We start from the raw sequence: 24,328 nt of genomic DNA, 5'->3' as shown, positions 1-24,328 counted from the left end.
GTTTTTTTCTTTCCACCTGCCCTTTCCCAGATTTATTTTTTTTTTTTTTAAGTCAGCTGTAGGAACATGGACTTCATTTACTAGCCTAGGAATGAGAAATATCGTGCATAACTGAGTTAGCACATCAAGTTTCATCAGATATGCTTTCAAATAAAACTCTAATACAAGGTACAGTTGCCGTTATTCAGAAGTGAGATTAGAATGTCACAGCACAGTGAGGTAACAAGTGCATTTGTTGCCAGTTGGTATCCCTCTAAAATGAGACAAAGGAGGGAGGAAAAGAGTGTCAGAAATAGAAAGTACCCATATTGTTAACTCAAACAGAAGGTTACATATCCTTGGGGCTCTGAAATGGTACATAAAGACCTAGTGTCATAATGCAAACGTAAAGAAACAAGTACAACACCCCGGTCTACATAAAAACGGCCTTCATTGTAACACAGTAACTGCAAGGAACAAATGGAAATCTGATCCAACATTATCAGTAATTAAAAACATATATACTGTGTTTTTTTTTTTAAAGCAAAGATTTGAATTCATTAATTACAGAAAACATTCTGAACAACATAACTGCACTAGTGATCTCCTTTTAAAGCTTTCCACCTCTAATCCTAAATATATCTCAATAATATCTTTCCTGCTATATCCACACTAGACTTCAGGAGGGTAAAGTGATTCCAAGCACTGAGAACTTACTCTTTTTCCCCTATCACTGACTCCTTACATTTAGTACATCACACCCACGACCTTTCCACAGAGAGAAGGTGTTGTTTCATGTACTGCATCTTTCCCTGCAGAACCTCCTGGCCTTCCCGAAACACAATGCTACCATCTATGAACTAGTCACAGGTGTCATTTACTTCTGGTGTTTAGTAAGTTAGCCGACCTTGTGACACTGAGCACAGAATTCACAAGACACCCACCCACAGAATCACTTAGAATAGAAGGGCTCATTGGAAAGGACCTTAAAGATCTAGTCCAACTGCCTGACCACTTCAGGGCTAACCAAATACATGGCATGTTACTGAGGGCATTATCCAAACACCCCTTGAGCTATGACAGGCACGGGGCACCAACCACCTCTCCAGGCAGCCTGTTCCAGTGCCTGACCACCCTTGTGGTGAACATTTCTCCTCATGCCCAGCCAGAACCTCCCCAGCACAGCTCGGTGCCGCTCCTGCCATGGGTGACCAGGAGCAGGGACCGGTGCCCCCCTCAGGGCGGCGCAGAGCCCTGAGGCCGCCTCTCAGCCTCCTCCTCTCCAGCCCAGACAGGCCCGGTGTCCCCAGCCTCTCCTCACAGGACGTGCCTTCCTGCCCTCTTACCAGCTTGTTGCCCTCCTCTGGACACTTTCAAGGACCTTAACACCCTTTCTGTAGCGTGGAGCCCAGAGCCGCACACAATACTCAAGGTGAGGCAGCACCAGCAGTAAATCTAGTAGGAGAATCACCTCTTAATTTATTAAAATGAACAAAAACAGAGGGAATTATTTTCTTCCTGTAGACCTTAAAGATCTGTTCCTTGGAAGGAGAATCCCTGTGTTTCATTACTGATTTATGAAGACCTTACCTTGCTAAGTTACTTTACAGCCAAGAGCCCCATGTCTTCTCCTCTCAAGCACAGCTACAATAAAAGCTTAGATCATCTGCTATAAAGCTTATGCACTGCAGTTCTGAAGAAAAGGCTGTATGAAAATGGATTTGTTTCTGACTACCACAGAAAGCGACTAAAGACAAGAAATAAAAGAACTTGGGATACTCTGTAGAACTATCCACAGAAGTGCTACACGTGGAACAGGGATGCTCTGTAGGAAACCAGGTTTTGTTCCCTGGGGACACAAGTCATTTTACCTCAGTGCCTTGATTTTCCTCCTGCCCCCAAGCTCGAGACAATACCCACTCTGCAGACACACACGCAGAGTGCTTGAAAGTCTGAACAAGATCATCAGCACAGCATCCCAGGCTCCATGGCAGAAAACATTGCCACATGCATGCAAGCCAGGCACAGGCAGACCCTGGGGGGTATTTTTACCACAGCACGCTTAAAATTGAGAAGAAGGTCAAGTAAAGTTACCTCCTGGAGGTAACGGTGGCAAGAGGAGGCTTCCATCTATCACATCTATCTCCCGGTACTCACAGCTTACCAACACAGGCAGATCACCACACCTGCTGAAGAACAACTCGCACAGCAGACTCAACTGCAAAAAATGCCACTTCTGAGGAAGGGGGAGGAAAAAAAAATAGTGTTTGGCAGCAGAGCTGCTTTGCAGTCACACCCTCAATTATTTCATAACTTTTCCAGTGCAGACACCAACAGCAAATACAACTTGCCCATCCAGTTCCAGTGCTAATGGGAGCAGACACCGGTGTCAGGCCAGTTACCTGGACAAATCTCTTGGTAGCTGTGTCACTTCTGCTTCAGACACAGGCCATCCCAGTGACCTAGATATCCCTAAGATGGTTCCTGGCCTGAGGGGACAGAAACCTTTTACTCCAGCAGTACTGTGAAGGGAAGGTGACCTTAGGTTCACAGCCTCGACAGGTTTCTAGTGGTATATGAGATGCCTTGCTTACCTAGGAAAGGCTACAGCTTCCCAAACAACAGTTAAGATTTCACAAAACCCCCTCCTAAATAGGACACCCCAGGGAAATGGGAAGAAAGGATGGGGGAAAGCAAGCCATTCACAGCTGGCTGGAGTTTCCCCATAATGGTTACACAGCCTGAAGTACAGAAGATTAAATTCATACCTTAGCTCAGGTCACACAGGAAAAGCTTTCTAGTAAAGACAAAGAGCAGGTGAGAACTCTACACCTCTGCAGGTCTGTAGCCATAGTTGTGCTACACAGCTTAAACATAAACTACTGAAAGGACATGGCAAGGGGATGATACCTGAGCTATAGGAAGGAGTTCCTGAAGTTCTTACACCCAGGGATTTCGCTGCAGCTCAGTAAGCTTACCTACAGCTGCTACCCCAAGCAGGGACAGTCATGAAGTAATCCAAATCTCTGTACAGGTATTGAAGATGAGAGCAAGTTAAACTGAATTGTCTTACTCAGGGGGAAAAGCAGTCACACCACATTTTATGTCCATTCTCGCAGTGGAAGGAGGCCGCTCTGTGGTTATACTGGTATGACTGAGTCAATCCAGCACCAAATCCTGTGTCCATCTGGTGTGCTGCTCCTCAGAGGCTGCCAGACTAAGTAAGCCTTTTCCTTCAGTCAGGTAAGACAGACAGCAACCTTCAGGCTGAGCACAAGGACGCTCTGACATTCTGCAGTTTCTCCACATATGGCACCTTTGCGTGGAATATTGCCAAAACACGGCAGAAAGGCAAGGCAGGACCAATCCCGCCCTCCCTCGGATCCCACATATTTCTCTGCAACGCAATTTGATAGGTTATGATGTGTCACGAGGCAGTCTAGACCTAGATCAGGACAAGTGAAGCCATTAAAAGGAATTTTAACTGTGGCTGGTAAAATGTTGGATGAAAAAAAATCCAGCTGAACCACCCAGTTATTTACAGCACTGCAGACTTCCTGTCTTGATGCAAGTCAGCAAGATCTTCTGGAAAACCCAGGAACAAAAAGCAGTAAAGGAGGCTAAGTTAGTTAGAGAAGCTAATGATCTCTGTTAGACTTCAGATCAGAAGAAACTGCACCTATGCCTATCCTTTTCTAGGAACATGTATTTCAAAGACTAACAGACAGAAAAATGAAGCAAGGAATTAGTGAATTAAGAAATAGTTAGCAACTAGCCATCAAAACAGGAGGCTATCTATGCCTCTGCATTTTCGGATACAAGGCTTCTCCCCTACCTCCCTACTCCTTCCTTCATGTGCCAGAGCAGTTTATTACAACCAGGCACTGCAGTGGGGACAGCGAGGGCAGAGCCTCACAAAGCAGCCTGGCAGAAAGGATTCTGAGATGTGTCTGACCTCAGCACCAGGTGAGCCACCTGAAAAAGAGCACTACAGATAGCTATTAAAAAGAAAATCTAAACAAAGACGTTTAGATTCTAGAAATCTCATTCTTCTCATCATATGAAGTCCTGGACTACTGAGAAAGCAGATTTTAACATATTGCTAAGCTTTAATCAAGTCTCCTGCAAATTTACAATTTTGGAGAATCACAGGTGACAGTATTAGACAACTGTGGGTTAAATCCCACAGCTATATAAAAACAAGGGAGAGGGGGAAAAACACTATCCTTTCGCATGAGAAATTGGGAGAGAAAGAAGAAGTGGCAATGCAAGGCCCAGCCTACAGTCCTCTGACCTGAAGGGACTTGTTCCACTGACCTAGCTGGGCTCTGGTTCATGGCATTTATGCTCTGAAGTTCACAGATTCACTTCATAGCAGTTAAGTACAAAACCATCCCCAGAGCGTTCCCACTACGTACCCTGCTCTATTGGCAGAGCTGTGCTTTGTACTGCTCGAGCAAAACCATCTCCCAGCAAGTTTTGCTGGTAGCAAGGCAGGTTTCGCTAGCCACACGTGGGACCTCTGCCTGCCAGCAGCTGATCCACACCTCCATCTCAAAGCTGAACTAACAGCACATCACAGGCCTGTTCCCAGCCAACGCAGAAATTCCGCATTTATTTCTAAAGCCATGACTGATAACGCCACGAGGACAGAGCTTTGCAAACCAGCAGCAGAGCCATGCTGCAAGCCCTCGATCAGAGCAAGTCACGATGTACCTGGTACCTGATGATGGGCCTCGAGGACTGCTCTCCCAACACCAGTAACATCACTCTGCTCTCCTACACACGGCACTACAGCCACAACGTGCTGCTGCACACCTCTTTCTTCCGAGTCCCCGAACCAATTACTGAGAAAGATCATTCTCTTAAAAGCACGAGACCTCAGCGCTGAGACGACCCAAGCTGCAGGCAGCCAGGCACCGAGCAGAGGCCGAGCCAGCACCACACGGCTCAGACCTACTTCTCAGCCCACCGAGGTGTTCATATTGTGACCAGTCAGCAGCAAGTTCACAGGAGAAAATAATGTGGATTTTTGTTCCTAGATATGGCAGTTGGATGGTTTATATTAGTGTGATTCACCCTACAAAAAGCGTTAGTATAACCAAGGCACCGCTACAGACCACTCCACCCGAGAGACGTGTTCTCCTGTGCAGCTAGCAGCACACCTTAACGAAATGTTTCCAAGTCACTTGGGTGCAGGCTAGCAAGCAGGGTGCCGAGCTGGTTTTTATCCTTCTCTCAGAAAGCCCTTCCCGCAGCGTGCTCGTTAGGACAGCAGCAATTCAATGGTGAGACCCAGCACAAGTTCTTGCTGCTACCCTGACCTCCTACCCTCCTCTCTGCTCACTTGTGCACTTACCTAACACGCACAGTGAACTACAGGAAGACACACGTGGTCGTAGCCCTGGACCACGTTCTGCTAGCCCACAAGACAGCATCTCTTCGTGGTAAAGCAGGTCATCAGGATGCCCGAGACAGGCCTCCCTAACTTCTGCCTCTGTGTCAGAGTAACCAAAGAGTCTGTTCCCCTCAGGGTGCCCTAAGGCTCTGTTGTAGCGGAGCACAGGAGGATAACTCCACCATCCGACAGACAGCGGTTTCCACAGACCACAGCAGACACTCAGGACCTGCTTCTACCCCCTCCCTTCCAAGAGCTGACTGAGCACAGGTCTGTTAGGATTTCCAAGCAGCGGGCACCTGCACACAGTACGGACACTCCTTGCACGGAGGGGCTGGAGTGAATCAGCCACACGCTGCCGCTACCGAGGGCTTCCAACGGATGCTGCAGGCACCCTCTGGCTCCCTTACGTGTGCCAGAGTGACAAATGCTGCGGTGTCTCCGTAGACCAGCTGGCCTCGCATCTCTCAGCAGGGGATGTTGCCAGAGTTGTCATTTAATAAAGGTTTGGAATTTTTTTTCCTCGTTTTACACCGTCACAGGGGAAAATCAGTTTAGCTCAGAGGCATGAGACCAAGGTGTGACTGATGCACAGGGTGTTTACTTAGGCAGGCAGCTAGAGAGGAGTCCAGGAGAAGCAAACACGCTCCGATCGGCATCGCCTGGCATTCACCGCTGCAGCTTTAGCAGTAGATGAAGCTTCTGAGGGTGAGAAATTCTGGGCTTCAGGCACGTGCTTGAATCCAGCACACCAGAACGAACACACTACCTCGAGAGTTTCCTTACTTTCTCAGATATTTTGTGTTCCCCTCCGCGATTTCCAGAGGACAAGCCTCCAGATTCTCAGAAACCCTCTGGTGAAACAGTCGCAGAAAGACGTGTGGAAGGGAAACTGCCAAGTCACATCCTCCAAACCCTCTGTTTAAGGTGGAAGAGGGATCCCAAGCCAACAAAATCCCCCTGCTCCAGCGCTGCAGCTGCTCCACCATGCCAGGCTTCCCCCGCAGAAGCATCGTTCCAGAACCACGGGACAAAGCAGACATGGAGCGGAGGACTTCCTTACCTCAGTGGTCCCCGGGGAACAGTTTCTCATGCACGAGCAAGCAAGAGAGGCAGCACCATGAACTAGAAACTGAGGTAACCTGGAGAAATGTGCCCTTCCACAAGTAGCACTGGACACTAGGAAGCTTTCCAGTCCCTCATCGCTCCGTTACAAGCGGAGGGATGGGATTCAACTGAGATGTGTCAACGTTGTTGGTAAGGCGCAGCACAGGTCTGGCACGACCCAGTCCAAGCCCAACACGCATTTATCTGCTCTATATTGCTATATTGCTTCCTTCCAAGCAGCCTGAAAGGGAAAAGTGCGAATCTAGCTCCTGCCTTCCCTGCTGAAGAGACATCTCTCCCTTCCCCGCTCCCAGCACACTCGTGCAGGCTCCTCCCCGCGATGGCCAGGCAAGCCAAGCACCAGCTGCACCTGCTTCGCTTTGCAGTGCGGCTACGGCACGCTGTCTCCAGCAGGAATTCACAGCGGAATAGCTAATGCTCCTTAGTTATCCTGCAGTCAGAAACACTTCTGACTTATGCGAGATAGATTACAATGGAAAAATTCTTCCCATTTTACCTTCAGAACATGAATGAATCCACTGTGGTCAGAGCAGACTTCAGGCACATCAATTCCGTTAACAAGACAGACCACAAACCCTGCCATCTCCTCTCCCCCCACGTACTCGTCACCAAATTAGACGGTGGGGATTCCAGCCCCGCCTCGTAAAGCATTAGCTGGTTTCCTCTAAAATGCTTCTAGATAGACTCACGCTTCCCCGCTCCACTTTTGCCCCCATGCTGAACGACACAGCTAGCTTTAACATAAAGCAGAGCAAACTAAAAGGTTCAGCTTTCTGCCCAAGGTCATGCTGGAAGTCAAGTAATGAGTTTCCCATGGTGAAACACCTGTCACAGTCTCTGCCAAGTGGAAATGATTCTCACATCAAGATTTTAGGTGACTTTGCTTAATGAAACCAGGCCCTTTTTAGAGTTTTCTCCTCTCCCCCCCTTACTTTCAGATGTCAGTGAGCTTCGCCACAGGGCAAAGTAACCTAACCCAAGCTTACCTGCCCTTCTTAAAAGCCTTGCTTTTACCCTGTATGGAGAAAAAATTCAACTGGAAGGTGCTTTTTCAGAACAAGGACCACAACGGAAAGAAATACCACCACGCCTGCATATCAAGCAGGTTCATCTCCCAAGTGGTTTGTCATTCATTCAAGTCCAGCCTACACCCTGCAAAGCCTTAAAGAGAGCTGACCCAGCTGGGGGCTAACAGAATGAGAACCACAAGAACTTGATTAAGGCTTAGCCATGGAGAACACACACGCAGAGCAGAGGTGCTAATTGCTCATCTTAGTGCCTGGATTAACTGGGCACTAAAAGACCTGCCCTAAACATGACCACTGGCTTCCTTCCCTGTGGCACATGAACACCCCAAGCTCCCCTATGAGGGAAATACCAAAAGCCATGAATGCTGCAGGTGAGAGTCCATTTTCCCTGATCTGAACTCAAATTCATATTCTTATAGTCCAAGGCCTCAAACAACTGAAAACTGGGACGCAAATGATTCCCCAAAACACCCAGTGCTGTTCCAAGCAGCGTTCCTACCACCTGCAAAGGGAGCCTGCACTCCTACCCCACTCAGCTGCAGTTGCACAGAGATAGATCCCTACAATGCTAGCTAAACAGCCACTTAAACAGCTGCTTTGACCACAAGATCTTTGTCACCCTACTGTTGTGTGACCTGGATGCGTCTGTGAAATAACAGCCTGCAACTGTACCGTGCTCCAAGGAGGACAGGGATCTTGAGCCTCACAACATGCCAGCACAAAGTGCTCTTAACAAGGAGCGTCCTGGGCATGGCTGGCCAAATTGAGGGTCTGCAAGAACCCCGAGCAGCAGAGGTTCCCACAATGAACGCACCACACAGGCACAGCACCCAAGCGACTGCTGTACTGCTTGGTTTTCGGAACAGGAGATTGATTTGCTGCATGGAACAAGGCACGGGAATTGGCATGACCTGGGAGATCTCCGTTAGGCAAGGCCCGATCCCAGCCTCACACAGGTCTCGGAGGTATTTCCGTCTCTGAAACAGATACGGAGCTTTGTGCAGCTCGGGGATGAAGCAGCAGCTGCAAAGTATGGACAGGCAAGGAAGGAGTCTGGAGAGACGGGAGGTTAGGGGTGGGAAGAGAGAAAGCCCTAAGGATCCAGTAAGCCAAACAAATAGTTGGCCAAGAACTCCTCTGGACGAAAGCAGAGAGATGGAAGAACAGGACCCGTGCTGTTCAACTCGCCCGAGCTCAAGTGACAAGACCTGGGGAGATCCACTGAGGTGAATTTAGGCTGCCTGGCTTCAAAACAATCCCCCCCACCTTTATGGCAAGGCAGCGTTAGCTCCGCGCTGACCATGCTCCACCAAACCAAGTACCAGCACACTCGGAGGACATCACACGTGGCTGACGGCCACAGGAAATCGCAGTTGAGGACTTGCCACAAGCTGCCCTTGGGCAAGGCAGAAGAGGCCCAAGGAGCTGCAGGCCGGCAGAAGGCACGCAGGCAGAGTAAATGGTTGGTACCCAACCATGTACTTGACCCCCTAACACAGGCGAGAACAGCTGCTGTAGACAGAAGGGGTAGCTCAGCTTGGCACGGATGTGCGAGGCCTCCAGGTACAGCTGCCCCTGGCTGGCGAGATGCTGGGCTGAACGCAGCTCCCCTTCCAGCACCACCCGGGGCCAGATTTCTCCCGATCTCAGGAATTCATTTCAGGACCACATTCTCTGAAGTGCAGGAAGGTCAGGTTTGGATTCACCTGAGCTGGCAACTACATATTTATTCCATCAAGTGATAAAACAACAAGAACAACCACCAAATACCTTTTGAAGAGGACATTGAGAGCATGAGATTATTTTTTACTATCTTGAAGATTTTTCCACTGCCACTTTTCAGCCCTTCTTTGCTGGTTCTCTTCCTCTTGCCCCCTCTTAAGACACAGCTTCCAGCTCTGCTGACCTCGCATGTCCTTCTTGCACCTTCGCTGATTTCTCCCTCCTTACAGTTGCCCTCCAAGACTACAGAGCCTTGCCAAAACGCAAGCAGATAAAACACATTCTTGTTGTCAAATCTGCTTGTCCTTTTAACATATGGCACACAGAGTTTTGTTTCATCTTAAACTCAAAGCAGCAAAGTTTAGCAGCCAGCTCTCATTATAGTCTCACAGAAGTTGAAATTTTGGGCTTATTAAAAGATAGCGTATTTAAAATTCTACACAGATTCAAGAGCACTGGAAGCTGCTTTAAAGAAAGGCAACAGAAGGACCAAAGTTTCATGCAGCCTGAAAGCAGTTCTGCCATTTGTTTTAAGCTTTCTAGTAACATAACATGGCCTTTGAGTTAACATTTCATTTCAAACCACTTTAAAAATGTGATTGCTCTGTGATTGTTCTGCACTCATGGACATTTTGCTTGTGAAAAAGTAGAGCCTGGATACATATGTTCCCTAGTCAATGCTCATTGATTCTCTAAAACAAAGGGCAAAACCCCCAAGGGAACCAAAAGACGTTTTTAATTACTTTTACACTGTTGATGAGAAGCAGACACTTAGTCCAGCTGCGTAATTCCCCACGTGCCAGGTACTGGACAACTCACCAGGACAGAACACACCAAACGCTTAAAACAAGCTTTTGTGTTTTGACCATGCTCTCTACCAAGGCCGTACAACAGTTACTAATCAAACAGGGAGGGAATAACAGAACAGAACGATTCCGTTTTAATTCATTAGACCCATCGTTCCTAAAACTTCCAGGTACTTTCTGCAAACATCCCCCTCTCCATTCCCATCAGCGGGGCAGAGACCGACGAGATACAGCTCAGCTCAAGAAACTTCACTTAGGGTAAGCCTCAGTCAGGTCCCAGCTCCAGCCTCCCTTAGTCAGGAAGGAGAATTCCAGTTAGAATAGCCGTGCCCAAAAAGATACGGAAAGATGGATTTCTTCTGAAGGCAGCATCCCGTATCAAATCCATTTCCACCAAGAGAACAGCTACTTAGAACATTTTGTTCAAACTGAAAAATTTCCAGCCCTTTGATTACAAAGGCAACCTGCCAAGTTGGAGTATAAAATTAGCACGTTAGTGCAGCAGTGTCTTCCTTAGTCTGAAGGCAGCTCCGGTGCCTCGACTGCGTGCCACAGTCCTACGTGGGTAAAACCCAGCTAAGAAACTAGATTCATTCTTTCCTGCTCCGGAGGCTCACAATCACTTGAGCAGGAGCGAAATACAGATATCAAGCCAAATTGTTTCTACTGGTGGAAGAGCAAGAACTGAGCAGCAGTGAGCACTAAGGCAGACCCAGCGCACACGGAGCCCCGCGCTGCAACAGCCGACCAGGAGCACGGCACGCGAGCAGCACCCACCCATTTCATTTCATCCCTTCGTGCTGCAGGGTGCATTGCAGCAGCGCAGGTGTCTCCCACTGTGGCTCCGAAGCGCCAAGTCAGTTTTTCAAACCCTTGTTATAAACGCCGCTCTCGCTTTAGAAACGCAAGTTATTTTTAAAATGCATCATCAAAAAAAGGTTAAACGTAGCCTTCTTCCTTTTATTCTCACGTTTCATAAACATTTCAGCAGGCGCCTATCCAACTTAAGCAAGCTCTGGGTGAGCACCTGCTCCAAGCTTTGTCCAAGCTCTAGCAACATGAATTAAATGTGCTGTCTTTATTTATACAGGCACTAGATAGTCGCTGGAAAGGTTTCTCCTACCCAGCTCTTTCCCAGAGGTCCCACATCACATCTCTTCCTACCTCTACCCCCTTCCCCAGCAGACACCGAAATCGTTTTGCAAGCAACATACTGCAGCCGGCAGTTCCCTTGTCTCGAGCTGCAACAAAGGGACTCGCTCCGCTCGGGAGGTACTGCTCGGGGCACTACGGCACCACCGCAGAGCGAGCGATAACTGGGCAGGGCAGCATCCCGCCCTCCTGAGCCGGATGGAGACGTTGGGTTCCAAGAGGAGACCAGCGTCTGGTCCCACAGCCTCTTCACAAGGTAAGACGATGTGGAACAGTCCCCTTCCCAGCGAGTTTCAGAGCAACGAGGACTGCTGCCAAGCCTAATTCCCCTGACACCTTATTTATTTATTTTTATAAACTCTGAAAATATTTTTATTAGGGGTTCAAGAAGCGCTGTCTTGGTTTCTCCCCCATCCTCCAAAATGACTTAAGACCTGGACAGTAAGAGCAGTACAATAAAAGACATCAATTTCCCTGCTGTAACTCCTTGCACGCGTGCTTTAAACAGCTTAAACATTTATAAAGCTGCTCTCGGCGTGCATCCGTCCCCTCAAACCAGCAGCAGCCAGCCTCGGGTTGGCAGACAGAGCCAGCGCTGCCCACCCCTGCTCCCGGAGCAGCACGCGGGTGCTGCGCCCGCGCTACCTGTGCGCACACACAGCACGGCACCAGCTCCAACCGCCTCTGCTCCAACAGAAGAAGTCATTTTTCACCCAAATACATGATTTTACAAGCCAGATATCCTTGCCAGTTTTCGGGACGTTGGCGGGATGGCTGGATTTGTGCCTGTCCTGTTTGCATTGTAAGGACGGTGTCGGATCCGTGCGTGCAGGACAGCTTCAGGTGAAATTGCCCCAAAAAAGGAACTGATCCCACACACCCACTCTCCAAACCACCTCTCCTCCGTGGCATGAGGGAACACCTTAAGAACCGACTCGCGAGGACTAAAACCCCCCCGAAACACAGAAGGAGCTAGAGCACAATGCAGCGGTTTCCCGGAGCGCAGCCCCGCTCCCCAGAGCCAGCACACACAGAAGGAAACGATTTGCCAAGCAACTCAGATCTCGGGCTGAAAGCCAGAGGACAGCTCTGAAAAATCTTCCCTCCGCCACCAAGCTCCCACCAGCCAGCCTCTCCCCCAAGTCATTCAATATTTGCCTAAAACTTTGCAGGAGCGGGGAGGCACTGAGAACATCGGATGAGATCCAGCTGTATTCTCCCCCCCCCCCCGCACCAAGCTCAGCAACACCCAAAGAGGAGCCCAACACCGAGTCTGTCACGAAAGGAGTACTGCGGAGCACTCGCCTGTCCCGTGCCACAAGCCCCTGCCCTCGGATGGGGTCACCCACATCCCCAGGGCACGCGTTGTTCACCGACCAGCCGAGGAGACCTCGAGGAGACCTCCCCTCCTCCCCGCCACCTCCCGGCCCCGGGGACGGGGACTGCTGGAGGCTCCTGGCCCTGCCTGCGACTTTCTCAGCAGCAGCAGTTCAGAAAAGGAGCGAAACTACTGACCAAAACGATGGGTGCGGGGGAAACATTTGCTCCGACAAGCTCAAGCAGCACCCCGGGGAGAAGCTGCGGCACAGATCCTTCGGACACAGAAAAAGCCTTGATAAAGGAGCCCCAAAAGGCAAAGGTATCCCCACTATTTAAATGCTTGAAAAGCAGTCAGATACCGCATCCAGAGAGGCAGGCGAGTTGTAAAATCGGTTGTTAGGGGGAGGAGTCCTGCTGCATTTTCCGCTCTTCTGGGGAAAATTACAACAAAGTAAAAATCATGACCATTTTCTTCCAGCCCAAGAGGGAACTTCAGAGAACAACGAAACAGCTCAGACACAGAGAAGGTGCCTCTGTGGGACTGAGGAAGCACGGGGAAAGAGGTCCTACGAGCACAGAGAGCAGAAATTGGAGTAGGGAGCAGGGCTGGGTTAACAACGAGGTGGACAGATAGGATCTACAAGCTGTACACAAATTATAAGGAAAGTGAGAGAACCACAAACAGCAGCTTAGGAATGAAAAAAAGGCTGGGGCATATTAAAGGAAAGAAACCTTTCACAAGAGCTGACTACAAAAATATTTGGGGCAAACCAAGCAGCCGATTTTCACCCCCCCAAAAGTAGCTAATTTCGGGAAGGACGAGCAAGGACAACTGCAGTGCGTTGGGGGTGGCCAGAGGGAAAAGGCAGAGCAGCGAGCCACGGTGCGACGAGAGAAAGCGACTTAAAAGCAGTTGCTGTGGGAGGTTAAATTAGGTAAGAGTGGATTCTGCTAAGGAAGAAAAAGAGCAGGTGGTAATTGGGAGCATCTCTGTAAATGGCCTTATTCCAACAGGACCGACAGTCACGGCACAGCAAATGTTTATAAAATCAAAAGATCCATTTAAACCAGTGGCCAGAGCAGAACCGATCACTGCTGTGGTGCAGGAAGCCAACAGCTGCCGGGACAAAGGCGCGCTGCAGTTCGGCCCTACAGGAGCACACGAGCCCCGTCTCCCCTCCGAGCCCGGCCCTCTGCTTCCTTTCAGGACCCTGCAATTTGCCATACATCCCCTGCCAGGCGTCCGCTGCACAAATAAGACGAGGGAACAGGCTTGTCCTTGTTCACCGAACAGGAAGCGCCAAAACACGAGCCTGGGACAAGGTGGGTTATCAGCAAAAGGCTGCCCAAGCTGAAAGGCCTGGCCCAGCCCGCCCCGCACAGAACACGGGCCGCAGCAGCGCTGCGGGTTTGGGAGGTGTTTACCTTGCCTTAGTCGTAATTTTAAGTTTTTACAGCCAGAGTTTAGAAGTGACCTTGTGATATTTTAAGCCCGTGACCTTTGTTTAGAGCGTATGTCACTTTCAGCGGGATCTATTTTAACGCCGGCTCCAACTTTTAGACTCCGTGAGCCGTGCAGCAGCTCCGCACCGGACAGCACGCCGCTTTCCTCCGCAGCGCTTTGGTTTTTTTAAGGGAAGAGTGGATTAAAACCTACCTGCTAAAACTCCAGATCCCTTCCTTCTTCCTCAGCAAACCCCGTGGCCATTATTCAGCCGTGCAGGAGGGGTTGCCCCCAGGGTGGCTGCTGTCAGCAAACCCTTATCACAGGTTTGCTTCTGCCCGCCTCAAGACAAAGACCCACAATTTGGGGAGCGCCGAGCTGCCTCCCCCCCCGTGCACGAGGTGGAATATCAGACGGGGTTTTTTGTTGCTGCTAAGCCTACTTAATCCCCACATCGAGCCGGGTCTGCCTAGCAACAAGTTGAAGTTTTAAACTTGTGCCATCCCACTTGTGTTCCCATGGCTACGGCCGAGCGCGGCGCGTGGCAGCTGCAGGGAGCAGCGGCAAGGTCCCGCGAGGGACATCTTGAAGATTCCCAGACAGAAAACAATACCCAGAAAGCACAAACCCTACACCTGGCACGCCTGCCTGCCTATTCCCCCCAAAAAAAAGCACAAAGATCGGCCTCCTGCCGCGGTCAGGGGGACGTCAGCCCGGGGAGGAAATCCGCACGTGGTATCCACGCATCATTTGTGGTGTTTAGCACGAGAAAGCTTGGGGTTACAGATGTGGCACTTTTAGCTTCTCACAACTGCAGAACAATATACAACTAGTAAATGGTGTCTACTACATGGGACAGATAGCACTTAACACAATCAAAATGGGGGCAGTGAAACATCCTTGCCCTGCCCCAACACAAACTGGTGCTATTAACAACAACAGACAGACGAGCTTAAAACCCAGAGATGGTGAAAAGTCGCAGGGAAGAGAGGAACTTCCCTATTTCGGTGCAAGCTGTAAGCAAAGAGTTGTTCCAAAAACAATGCTGTTACAGAAAGCAGACTTTCCCAGTCCTGGCTTTCCAGTTCAAGAGGGTAGACCGTTTCCTACTTCGCAGCGGTTCTTCTCAGCCCCTAGCCATTCTCCGTCCCTCCGCGGGGCTGAAAGGTGTCGGCGTCCTCTCCACGGACCAGCTAACGGGGCAGGCCGGGCATTATGCCTGTGTCGGGTCCGTCTGTGTGTAGTCGTTGCCATTCTGGACCCCAAGCCAAAGCCAGGACTGCACATTCATTAGGTTGCGCTTCCAGCGACCCAAGGTCACGCACACCGATGATTATTTTCAATACCCAATTTTCAAATCAGAGTCGCTGTGTAAAATAAAGCCCAATCTGACAAGACACCTGCCTGTCTAAAAGAGCACACGGCGCCGGGACGGGCGATCACAGATACCTACAGACAGCAGCACCGGAACGCTGTGACGGACAGCCGTGCGGACAGGCTCCTCTAATTAGAGCTACGCTACGAGCCGCAGGCGCTCTCAAATTATTCTTATTTGCAAAAGCCGTCCAGGTGAAGAGGACAGAAATGAGGGAGGTGGCAAGGAAGCTGAAATAACTTTGAGGACGTAAAAGCTTTTCCTGCTCTGATGGGGAGGGGGAGCATTTTTTTTAGAAATACACCTGGTGACACACATGCACACAGCACATGGGAAACCCTGCTGGTGGCCCCCAGAGGGGCCTGCACGGCAGAAAGCCAGGGCTGAAGGGGGAAGCATAGAGCAGGCTTTGCACCTGAGAGGGGATTTTTGCAATTTTATCACACCGCTGCAGCCTCCTCCCCCCAGAGAGGCAACATTTACCAATACTTCCTTTATGAAGTTCAAAGAGCTAGCTGCTGCACAGAGCCGGATTGCTGAAGATACTTGGAAAGGTAAACGCGCTTGTTTAGTCTCAAAACCTGAAGAGAAGCAATTTTAGCGAGTTTGACCTACAATACTTAAAAGCAGTCACATCAGCCTGGTGCGTTTCAAAACAAATAGCAATAAGAGCACAAAGCAGCCCGGTTCTAGAACATGCTGGAGGAACACTTTCACTGCCTTCACTAGGACGTAGCGCATCCTCTTGCACTTTCAAAAAGCACAGAGCAGTCAAACTTTCACGTGGAGCTCTAAATGAAGAGCTTGTGAACCTTCAAGAGCGAAGCCTTATCTAAGATTCCTTTTAAAAGCATTATTTAAGATCATCCTTAGTTAACAAATCAACTTGGTATTTTCAAGAACTGAATTTCAATTCTTTTGAGCTTAAACAACTGAGAACGAGAGGTTGCTCATCCTGTCACACAGTCACGCCAGAGCCTCAAAAGACAAGGTCACCCCGTGCAGAAAAAGGTACAAGCTTCCCAGGAAGGCAGCAGGCTCTTTCAGCTGCCACAAAGTTGTCTCTCTGATCAGTCTCTAGAGTCACTGCAGGAATCCAGTCTCACTCTCACCTTAGACTTGCAAGGGGTAAGGCAAGTCTTTGCCACCACCAGGAATTGTACCTGAGGGAAGTGGACACCAGCACAAACTACCAAGTTTCTGAGGAGACATCGCTCACATTTACCTGCCTATAGCTCCTATTAAAGATGTTTATTAATGTTACAACACAATTAAATAAATACATGCGGATGTCCAACAGAGCATTGTCATTTATAGCACACTGAAGGTATGTGGCAGGACTAGAGCCCATTGTAAGCCGCATTATACAGTGCACCTTGATCAGAGAGGCAAAGATTTCCGAGCTAATTATAATGACTAATCACAGGGAGCTCTAAGCCTTCACTTGGCCAAGTCACAGAACTAACCAGGGCTGAAAACAAGAGTTTTAAGAGCAACTCATTAAGCAGCAGGAACCAGCTATGAAGAACAAAGCGTTCCCTCTACCTAGTATTAATTCCAGTCCAGCCATTAATACATTTGTCAGTGCAGGAGACAGCTATTACCTCCACGCACAAACACTGCGTGTGCCAGGCAGGGAAGGAAGCCACAGGCTTTGGCTGCACCAGACTTGTTTGTTTACTACAGCATTCAGGTTTGAGAAGGATCTTCTCGTCCTGTTTGAATGACAAGAAAGCTCCAAAACCGGACCTTGGAATGAGGCAGAGCGGGAGCTCTGCTCACCACCAGCAGCCTCTGCACCCCTTCCACAGGACAAGCAAGGAGTGGGTGAAAGCAAACTACAGAGCCACGCAGGCTTAAAATTGTCCTCCCTCGGGCAAGCAGCTCAGAGGTAAGAGGTACAGCACCAAATCTGCAGCTGCGCTCCTGCTAGGGTGCTAGGGGTACGGATAATAAACTCTCCAACTTGAGCTCTCTTCTCTTCTCCTTTGTCTCCAGGCTGGACTTAAGAACAACAAAAAAAAGCACAGCTTCCTTCTTGAGGGCTTCACGTGCCCGTTTTTCTCCAAATGGACCAAAACCTAAGCACATTCTCTAGAATTAATGATGCCTCTTTCCCCACTCCCTCTCCTCCAAAAGCCCCACACCTCGTTCCCAAGCATGCACCCAGCCCCCAAGTGGGACAACGCTCTTGCTGGGGACACAGCGAGTCTCCGCAGACGACAGTGAAAGGACCAAGACACAACAGGTTTAATAAAGAAACTCTGCGGCCTCTATCAGCCCAAACACATTGGGCATTAGTACATTATGGTTTGGTATTTCTGATTAGATCAAACATCCTCATTGCTCTTCCTTCTTTCCCAAACACACTGCTGCACTAAGGGAGTTCCTGCCTGCTGTGTTTAAGGCAAAGCCATTTGAGGAAATGAGATAGCCTTCCAGGATACCAGTATTTCCAGTTACAGGAGCTGGGCTGTGACTTTTCCACTTGCTTAGGTGAAGATCCACTCGCTCAGGCATAGATCCCAACGTCTCACTTGAAGAGAACACTTTTCCTGCTTCTCTTTCTGATGAGCCCGCTTATCTAAACACCATTTTCTCTTGCAGTCACCGGGTGCTCAGACTATTTGCAAACTACCAAGACTGTTAGGAGCAGGACTAACAGTTTTATTTGCAAACAAAGAAACAGAACAAGCTGGCTGGGAGTCGGGCTTGCCAAGCGCAAGTCGTAAGGTGCCTTTTAACAACCCCTTGTCGAAGAGTCGCCGTCCCCGTCGTGTGGGCCAGTAGGTGTTCCTGCAGACACCACTCAGCTGCACCTTTCTGGAGAACCCCCAGAAGTAGCTGAAGATGGCACAACCTAACGAGATCCGGCCTTTACAACCAGCAAAGAAACACAGCTATTCCAAGGGCATCAGGCACTCGGGGCTGGTCCGTTACATACCTTTGATCCTAAGCAGACAGAGGGTGGGCACATTTTCACAGCTGCAGCTGGATGGATGCACACCCCGGCTCCCCCCGGGCATCTCCTCCCACGGCACAAGGCAAAGCCCCCACCTGCCCACCAGGCCTTACAGCCCTGAGGCAGCAGAGAGCTTCTCCGCCCTTCTCAGACACACACACAGACAGCTTCTGACCACATTGAAAAGGTGGCTTTTTTGTTTGGAGGCTTTTTTTTTTTCCCTTCCATTTTTGGCAGCGCTGAGACACCACCACGGGCTTGGCCATGAAAGAAAGCCAGAAAATATCAAGGAGCACACCGAGCACAGCTAACGACGGAGGCCAGAGAACAAGATCCTCAAGGATGTCGGTGATGTTCTGGCAGCGAGCACCTTCCAGTCAGCTTTTGTGCTCCTAGAGCTGGAAGCACTACAGAGCATTGCCTCGCCTCCCACCATTTTTATTGTGACTGTTACAGGGCAACTAATAAACTGGGACAAGATCAGCATTGCTAACGAGTCGCTGACATCTGTCAGCCTACACGCAGCTCAACTTTGGCTCTCTACAACTGGACCCTATTGAACTGAAACTCGCTTTCAGTCATGTTTCCACTGGGAAGAGCCCCAGAAGCTGCTTTCCGAAGATAACTGACATAAACAATATCCAAAGGTACAGGAGGCGACTTGTATTTTAACTGCCATCACAGGGCAGGAGGGAATATACAGCTGTAGTGCCATGATGGAGGAAGAAGTGCTGATCTGCCTTCCAATGCATGTCACAATTTGGGACAGATCACTTCCTTCAGGGAGGGACTTAACACTCCTCACAATTATGGATGCTTTAATCTTTATTTAAATTCACTGACTGCGTGAGAGCGCTCACTAATGCTTTATTCCTCCCGTTTTCAATATTCCAGCAGTAAGGGAGTATAAATTAATAAGCAACAAGTAAAATGGTCAAGCACAATACCAGTGCTTCCCCATATGAAAGATTTTTTATTTAGCTTTAGGATACGCAATGTTTCCTGCCACTGAGTTTTTCCATTAACAGGACATGTGGGTTTCATTTGTATGGATTAAAAGAACCATAATAGTTTTCAGTTCCTCAAAACCTCCAGTGTCTCAGAGAACTAGCAGGAATCGCTGACCTGGTGACAAGAGCCTTTGTTTAACGCACAGGACATCCAGGTGGCAGGCAAACACTTGACTCCGAACTCTAACGAGAGGAAGGCACAGGAGAGGTGATCGCAAACGTTCACGATGTGTTTGCAGAATCAAGGCCAGACGGTGAAACACAGCTCAAGAGCAAGTTTTACCGATTCTAGCAAGCTCTGGAATAGGATTTTCTGTCCCAAAGTTTGCCTGGCCTCCTGCCTAGTTAAACCAGCTTGTCAAATAACAACGTTGCCTCTGCACGAGCCTCGTCTTCACTGTACAACTGCTCTGACCACAGCAAGAGTAACAGAGGTGTGAGTCCTGCACCGATGACAGCTGAGGGGTGACTGCTTTTGAGAGAAAGCAGGAGAAGTGGGATGAATGCAGGGGGATCGGGACAGGAGAGAAGAGAGGCAGCCACACCGAACGCGGCAAGGATAGGTGCCGGCTCCGGCCCTGCCGCCGCGAGGGGTTCGCTGAGGGAGCCGCCAGCAGCACCCCAAGGAACCGCATCACAGCAGGTTTTGGCCACAAAGGGTATCAGAAACTCGCCCTGAGATACTTCAGCCCATAACTGGAACTTGTTTTCGGGCTTTAGGAATTAGGCCCAACAAAGAAACGCAACCCTTGATCGTCTTCCCTGTCCTACCCCGCGCTCCCAGAGGCCTGTCCCGTCCCCCCGCACACCTAGGTGGGAGCTGAGGAAGCTCTGCCCGCTGGCAGGCCCTTCTGCCCCCTACTTTTGTGCTCCTGCCTGGCTTACATGTTTGTGGAGACCAAACTGGCATCCCACTCCGCCTCTCCTTGCTCCCCTGGTCTCATGGACATGGATTTGAGAAAAGCTTCCTTCGTTTTCTTGCTCTTTGCCACAGCTCGCTTGTGGCTCAGAAGTGAAACAAAATTAAATGCTTTCTCTGCCCTCGTGTACGGGGACGGAGGAACACCCACGTAAGAATGCTGATGTAAGAGTCAGCAATTACAAATATACCTCAGCCAAACCAGAGTTATAATTGAACATTAAGTTAAAAAAAAAAACCATACAAGGCCTAGCCTATGCCATATTTCACCTCAAACACAGCTAGAGCAGCACGAGCCCTTTGCATTTTATCAGCCAGCTAATCTCAAGGTGAAAGCCTCCCGGACTCTACACCAAATAACCTTCAAGCTTCAGGATCCTTTGGTCAAACAATCCCTAAAATTTCTACTGAGAACCAGATACGGCGTCTGCACCCTCCATTAATACTATTCCATCAATTTAACTTTGAAATTACCAGTGGGATGAAACAATTTAACAGTTTCATTGAAAAGGTCTCAGTGCAGTCTATTACACCTATTTAGGGTTTTCGTTCCTAAAAGCAGAGAGAAAAGGGGCACACCAAATAAACACACCATGATTATTTAACTTTAGGACTGCCTTTGGGGAACAATGTCACACTGCAAAATTATCCCCGGGTAATTCCACAGGCCAGGAAAGCAACACGAGCAGACAAAAGTTCACCGTGAACTTGCTAACTAAAAAGTATACTTTAAAAGAAAATTTTTTAAAAGGGACACATACAAAGAACAGACCCAATGCCCACTCAGGTCATCAGAAAACCGATCGGTTACTTCGAGCGAACCTACTTGCAGGCTTGCTATCGCACTGTGCACTCTGCTGGAGCTGTGCTAGGGTATATATTACTCAGAAAAAAAAAATTGTTTCTCCACATCACACACTTCCCCCACCCTTCCACTACACACAGCGAATGAAGAAATAACCTTTGTATAGGTCACGGTACATCTATAAGTTAAAACCAGAACAATGTATAACTGAGCACATAACAGAGAGGAAGGAGCACGCTGTATGTATGTTAGAGAAACGAATCGCACAAAAGAGTGTAATTTACAGGGGGGGACTGAAAAGCCCGAGTATTGTTGCGATACCTGGCTAATAGCCAGCGCGATGCGCGCCGTGCGTTACAGGCACGTTGCGTTTGACCTACAGATTGAAAAACCGTGTCAACTGCTCCCAACTACGAACGAGCTCCCCCACACTTTTCCCTTCTCCCCTCCTCCTCCTCCTGGTCCACCAAGAAACGGAGCTCCCATGTGCCAAGACCTTGTATCGTGTTTTGTGAAGAACGTGAAGGGGGGGGGGGGGGGGGGGGTGGGGAGGAGTGGGGAAAAACCATTCGGTGAATAAATGCAACTAACATTGAAGTTCAGGGAAAAAAAACCCTGTTTGCCTCCTGGGACCGTAACAGTTAAAAACACGTATGTTAAATAATAATACAGAGGCACCCGCGGTATTAGGACGCAGCACGAGGACGATCCAGGAGGAACATTTCTCCTGAATCCACACAATAGTTACTGCCGGGGTTATGCGATAAGGAGCCACCGAGGCTCTCCAAATCATTCTTTTTGTTTTAAGAGAGAGGAACAGAGAATTCAATTAAGTTTGGGCTAGGCAAGAGACAACTCCAAAAGCCGAGATCTCCAGATAGGAGGAGGGTTTTCGCTAGCCTTAACCTACAGTTACAAAGGAACAATGCAAAAAATTCGCTTACATTTCAAACTAAGGAGGTCAACAGCCCGTCTTTATGTACCCAGATATACCCGGAGATACACCAACACCACGGTGCTTCGAGCACCTGCCTTTCAGTACAGCCACAATTCCTTTGTTTGCTCAAAATTTGCTTCCATACCACTTTAAATTAGCTTACAAAGAGCTGCAGCAGAATAGCTGGAATGTGAAATATTTTGGGGGGAAGCCGAACGGCTTCTCGGAGAGAAAAAGAGGAGGAAGAAAGAATAAAAAAAAAAGAAAAAGAAAGAAAGAAAGAAATAGAGACCCGAGGCATTTCCAAATAGGTTAAAAAAAAAAGGCATTTATCCAACTTGATCTTCCCCAGTCCCACCCGTGGTGGCCGAGCCCACGAACACACGAGGAGGGGAAGAAGGAGAAGAGAGGGGAAAAAAAGGTGGGGGGGGGGGGGAGAGAAAGGAGCCAACTGCCATCTCCTGCCTCCTCTCGCCCCACAGCTTCCCTGTTCCTCCCTGCCTGCAAAGCGCCCTCTGGAAAGCATCGAGACTTCTTTATGCACCGTGTGCGCTAGGGCTTTTTCCGGGGGGGGGGGGGGAAGGGGAAGGGGAAGGGAAAGGGGGGTTAAGGCTGGCCCTGAGGACGGAGAGGGGGGCGGAGGAAGGCTTAAAGCACCCGGGGGGGGGGCATCATTAGCAAAGAGAGACCACGAGGGGCGGGGGGGTTAATTAATGGAGGAAGCGGAGCACGCCGCCGCCCCCGCGGGGCCAGCGAGCCCCCCCCAAGCAGCACCCCGAAAGCCCCCAGCTGCCTTCCCCCTCGCCCCGACGACTCACCGGGGTCGAAGTCGGGGACCACCGCCTGGTACTGCGGCCCGACCCTCATGCCGCCGCCGGCTGGGGAGGGAGGCAGAGGGAGAAGCGTTACCGGGAGGTGGGGGGGGGGGAGGACACCCCCCGCCGCCCCCCCCGGCCCCCCCTCGCCCCCCCACGGCCTCACCGTGCTCTTCATCGCTGGAGGAGCCCGAGCTGCCCTCCTCCCAGGAGTTGCTGCTGCTGTTCCCGTTGGGGGCGGCGGCCAAACTTTTGTTATTCCCGTTATTACCGCCTCCCCCTCCGCCGCCGCCGCCACCGGCAGCGGGGTTGGTAGCCCTGCCCCGCCGCTTCCCCGACACCTCCGGGCCCTTCTCGATCATGGCTGGCATTTAGGGGAGGGGGGGAGCCGCGGAGCGGAGTTTAAAAACTGAGCGGGGGGGGGGGGGGGGGGGGGGGCGGAGGGAGGCGCGGAGGCGCCGATGGGGTGCGGGCGGGGCGGGCGGCGGCGGGCGGGCGGGGGCCGGGGCGGGCGGCGGCGCTGCTGCATCCCCCGGCGCGCTCTGCCCGAACTTTGCTGCTCATCCCAGCCCTGCGCTGGGACCCGGCTCAACCTGCGCCGCTCGGCCCCGCCGCCCGGCCCCGCCCCCGCCGCGCTCCCATTGGCCGCGGCAGCATTTTGGGAGGGCGGGACGCGCTCCCATTGGCCGCCGCCTCACGTCCGTCGCGGGGCCGGCCCCTCGAGCTTCCGTCGGTAGCGGAGGGGAGGCGGAGCGCCGCGGCGGAGGGCTGGCGGGGCTTTCCCCCCTCTCGCTCTCCGTCTCCTCACGGGGGTTGCGGAGGGGGCCCCGCCGCTCCCTCTCCCGGCCCCGCCGCTCCCTCTCCCGCGGTCCCGCCGCGAACTCAGCCCCGGGAGGGAGGGAGGGTGGTCAGGGACTACTTTTCCCCCTCCCCCCCCGCGGCGGAAGGTTACTGCGCGGTTTGAATGGGAGCGGGTACAAAGCGCCCGTTGCCCGCGGCTGAGGGGCACTGGGCGGGCGGTGAGGGGGGCAGCGGGGTGCTTCGCCCTCCCCTCCCCTCAGGACGGTTGGCGGCGGCCGCTGCTCCGCGGGGGCGGGGAGAAGTCCTGCGAGGGGCCGGGGGAAGTCCTGCGAGGGGCCGGGGCAGCGACCCCAGGGCGGGCAGCGCCAACTTTCCTGTAGAGGGCTCGCCTGGGGGCGGCCGGCGGGGTCCTGAGGGATCCTGAGGGAGACCTCGCTCCCCGAGCCTCGTCCACGTGGAGCGGCGGCTCTGACAAAAAAAAATAAAAAAATAAAACGGGGGGAAGGAGCCTGCGCGAGGGAACGGAACAAAAGAGGAAGCGAGAGCGCTGCCCCGCGGGCAGAGCCGCCAGGGGGCTCGGGGCCGGCCGGCCGGGGGCAGAACAAAGCCCGATGGCTGCGGGCCGGGCGCCGTGCCGGGGCCGGCCGACTTGTTGGGGGGTGCGGGGAGCGGTGTGTGGGGGTTGTATTGTTATTTATTTATTATTGGTCAGTGCAACTACAGCCGC

At 50.9% G+C, this 24,328-nt stretch overlaps 1 protein-coding gene across 1 annotated transcript in view; it reads right to left on the bottom strand.

Annotated features, from left to right (window-relative positions):
- The window catches only part of RCOR1 (REST corepressor 1), an 84,269-nt gene extending 60,880 nt beyond the window's left edge, over positions 1 to 23,389 (bottom strand). Inside the window, exons 1-2 of the mRNA XM_080593964.1 lie at positions 22,967 to 23,389; positions 22,804 to 22,863 (exon numbers count right to left, since the gene is read on the bottom strand). Coding sequence (XP_080450090.1) covers positions 22,804 to 22,863; positions 22,967 to 23,171 — 265 coding nt within the window. The 5' untranslated portion in view covers positions 23,172 to 23,389. The remainder of the gene's footprint in view (positions 1 to 22,803; positions 22,864 to 22,966) is intronic.
- Between the last annotated feature and the right edge of the window lie 939 nt (positions 23,390 to 24,328).

Source organism: Anser brachyrhynchus (genome assembly GCF_964034855.1).
Source record: "Anser brachyrhynchus genome assembly, chromosome: 5".
NCBI classification, from domain to species: domain Eukaryota; kingdom Metazoa; phylum Chordata; class Aves; order Anseriformes; family Anatidae; genus Anser; species Anser brachyrhynchus.
This window is presented reverse-complemented; position numbering and strand designations above follow the sequence as displayed.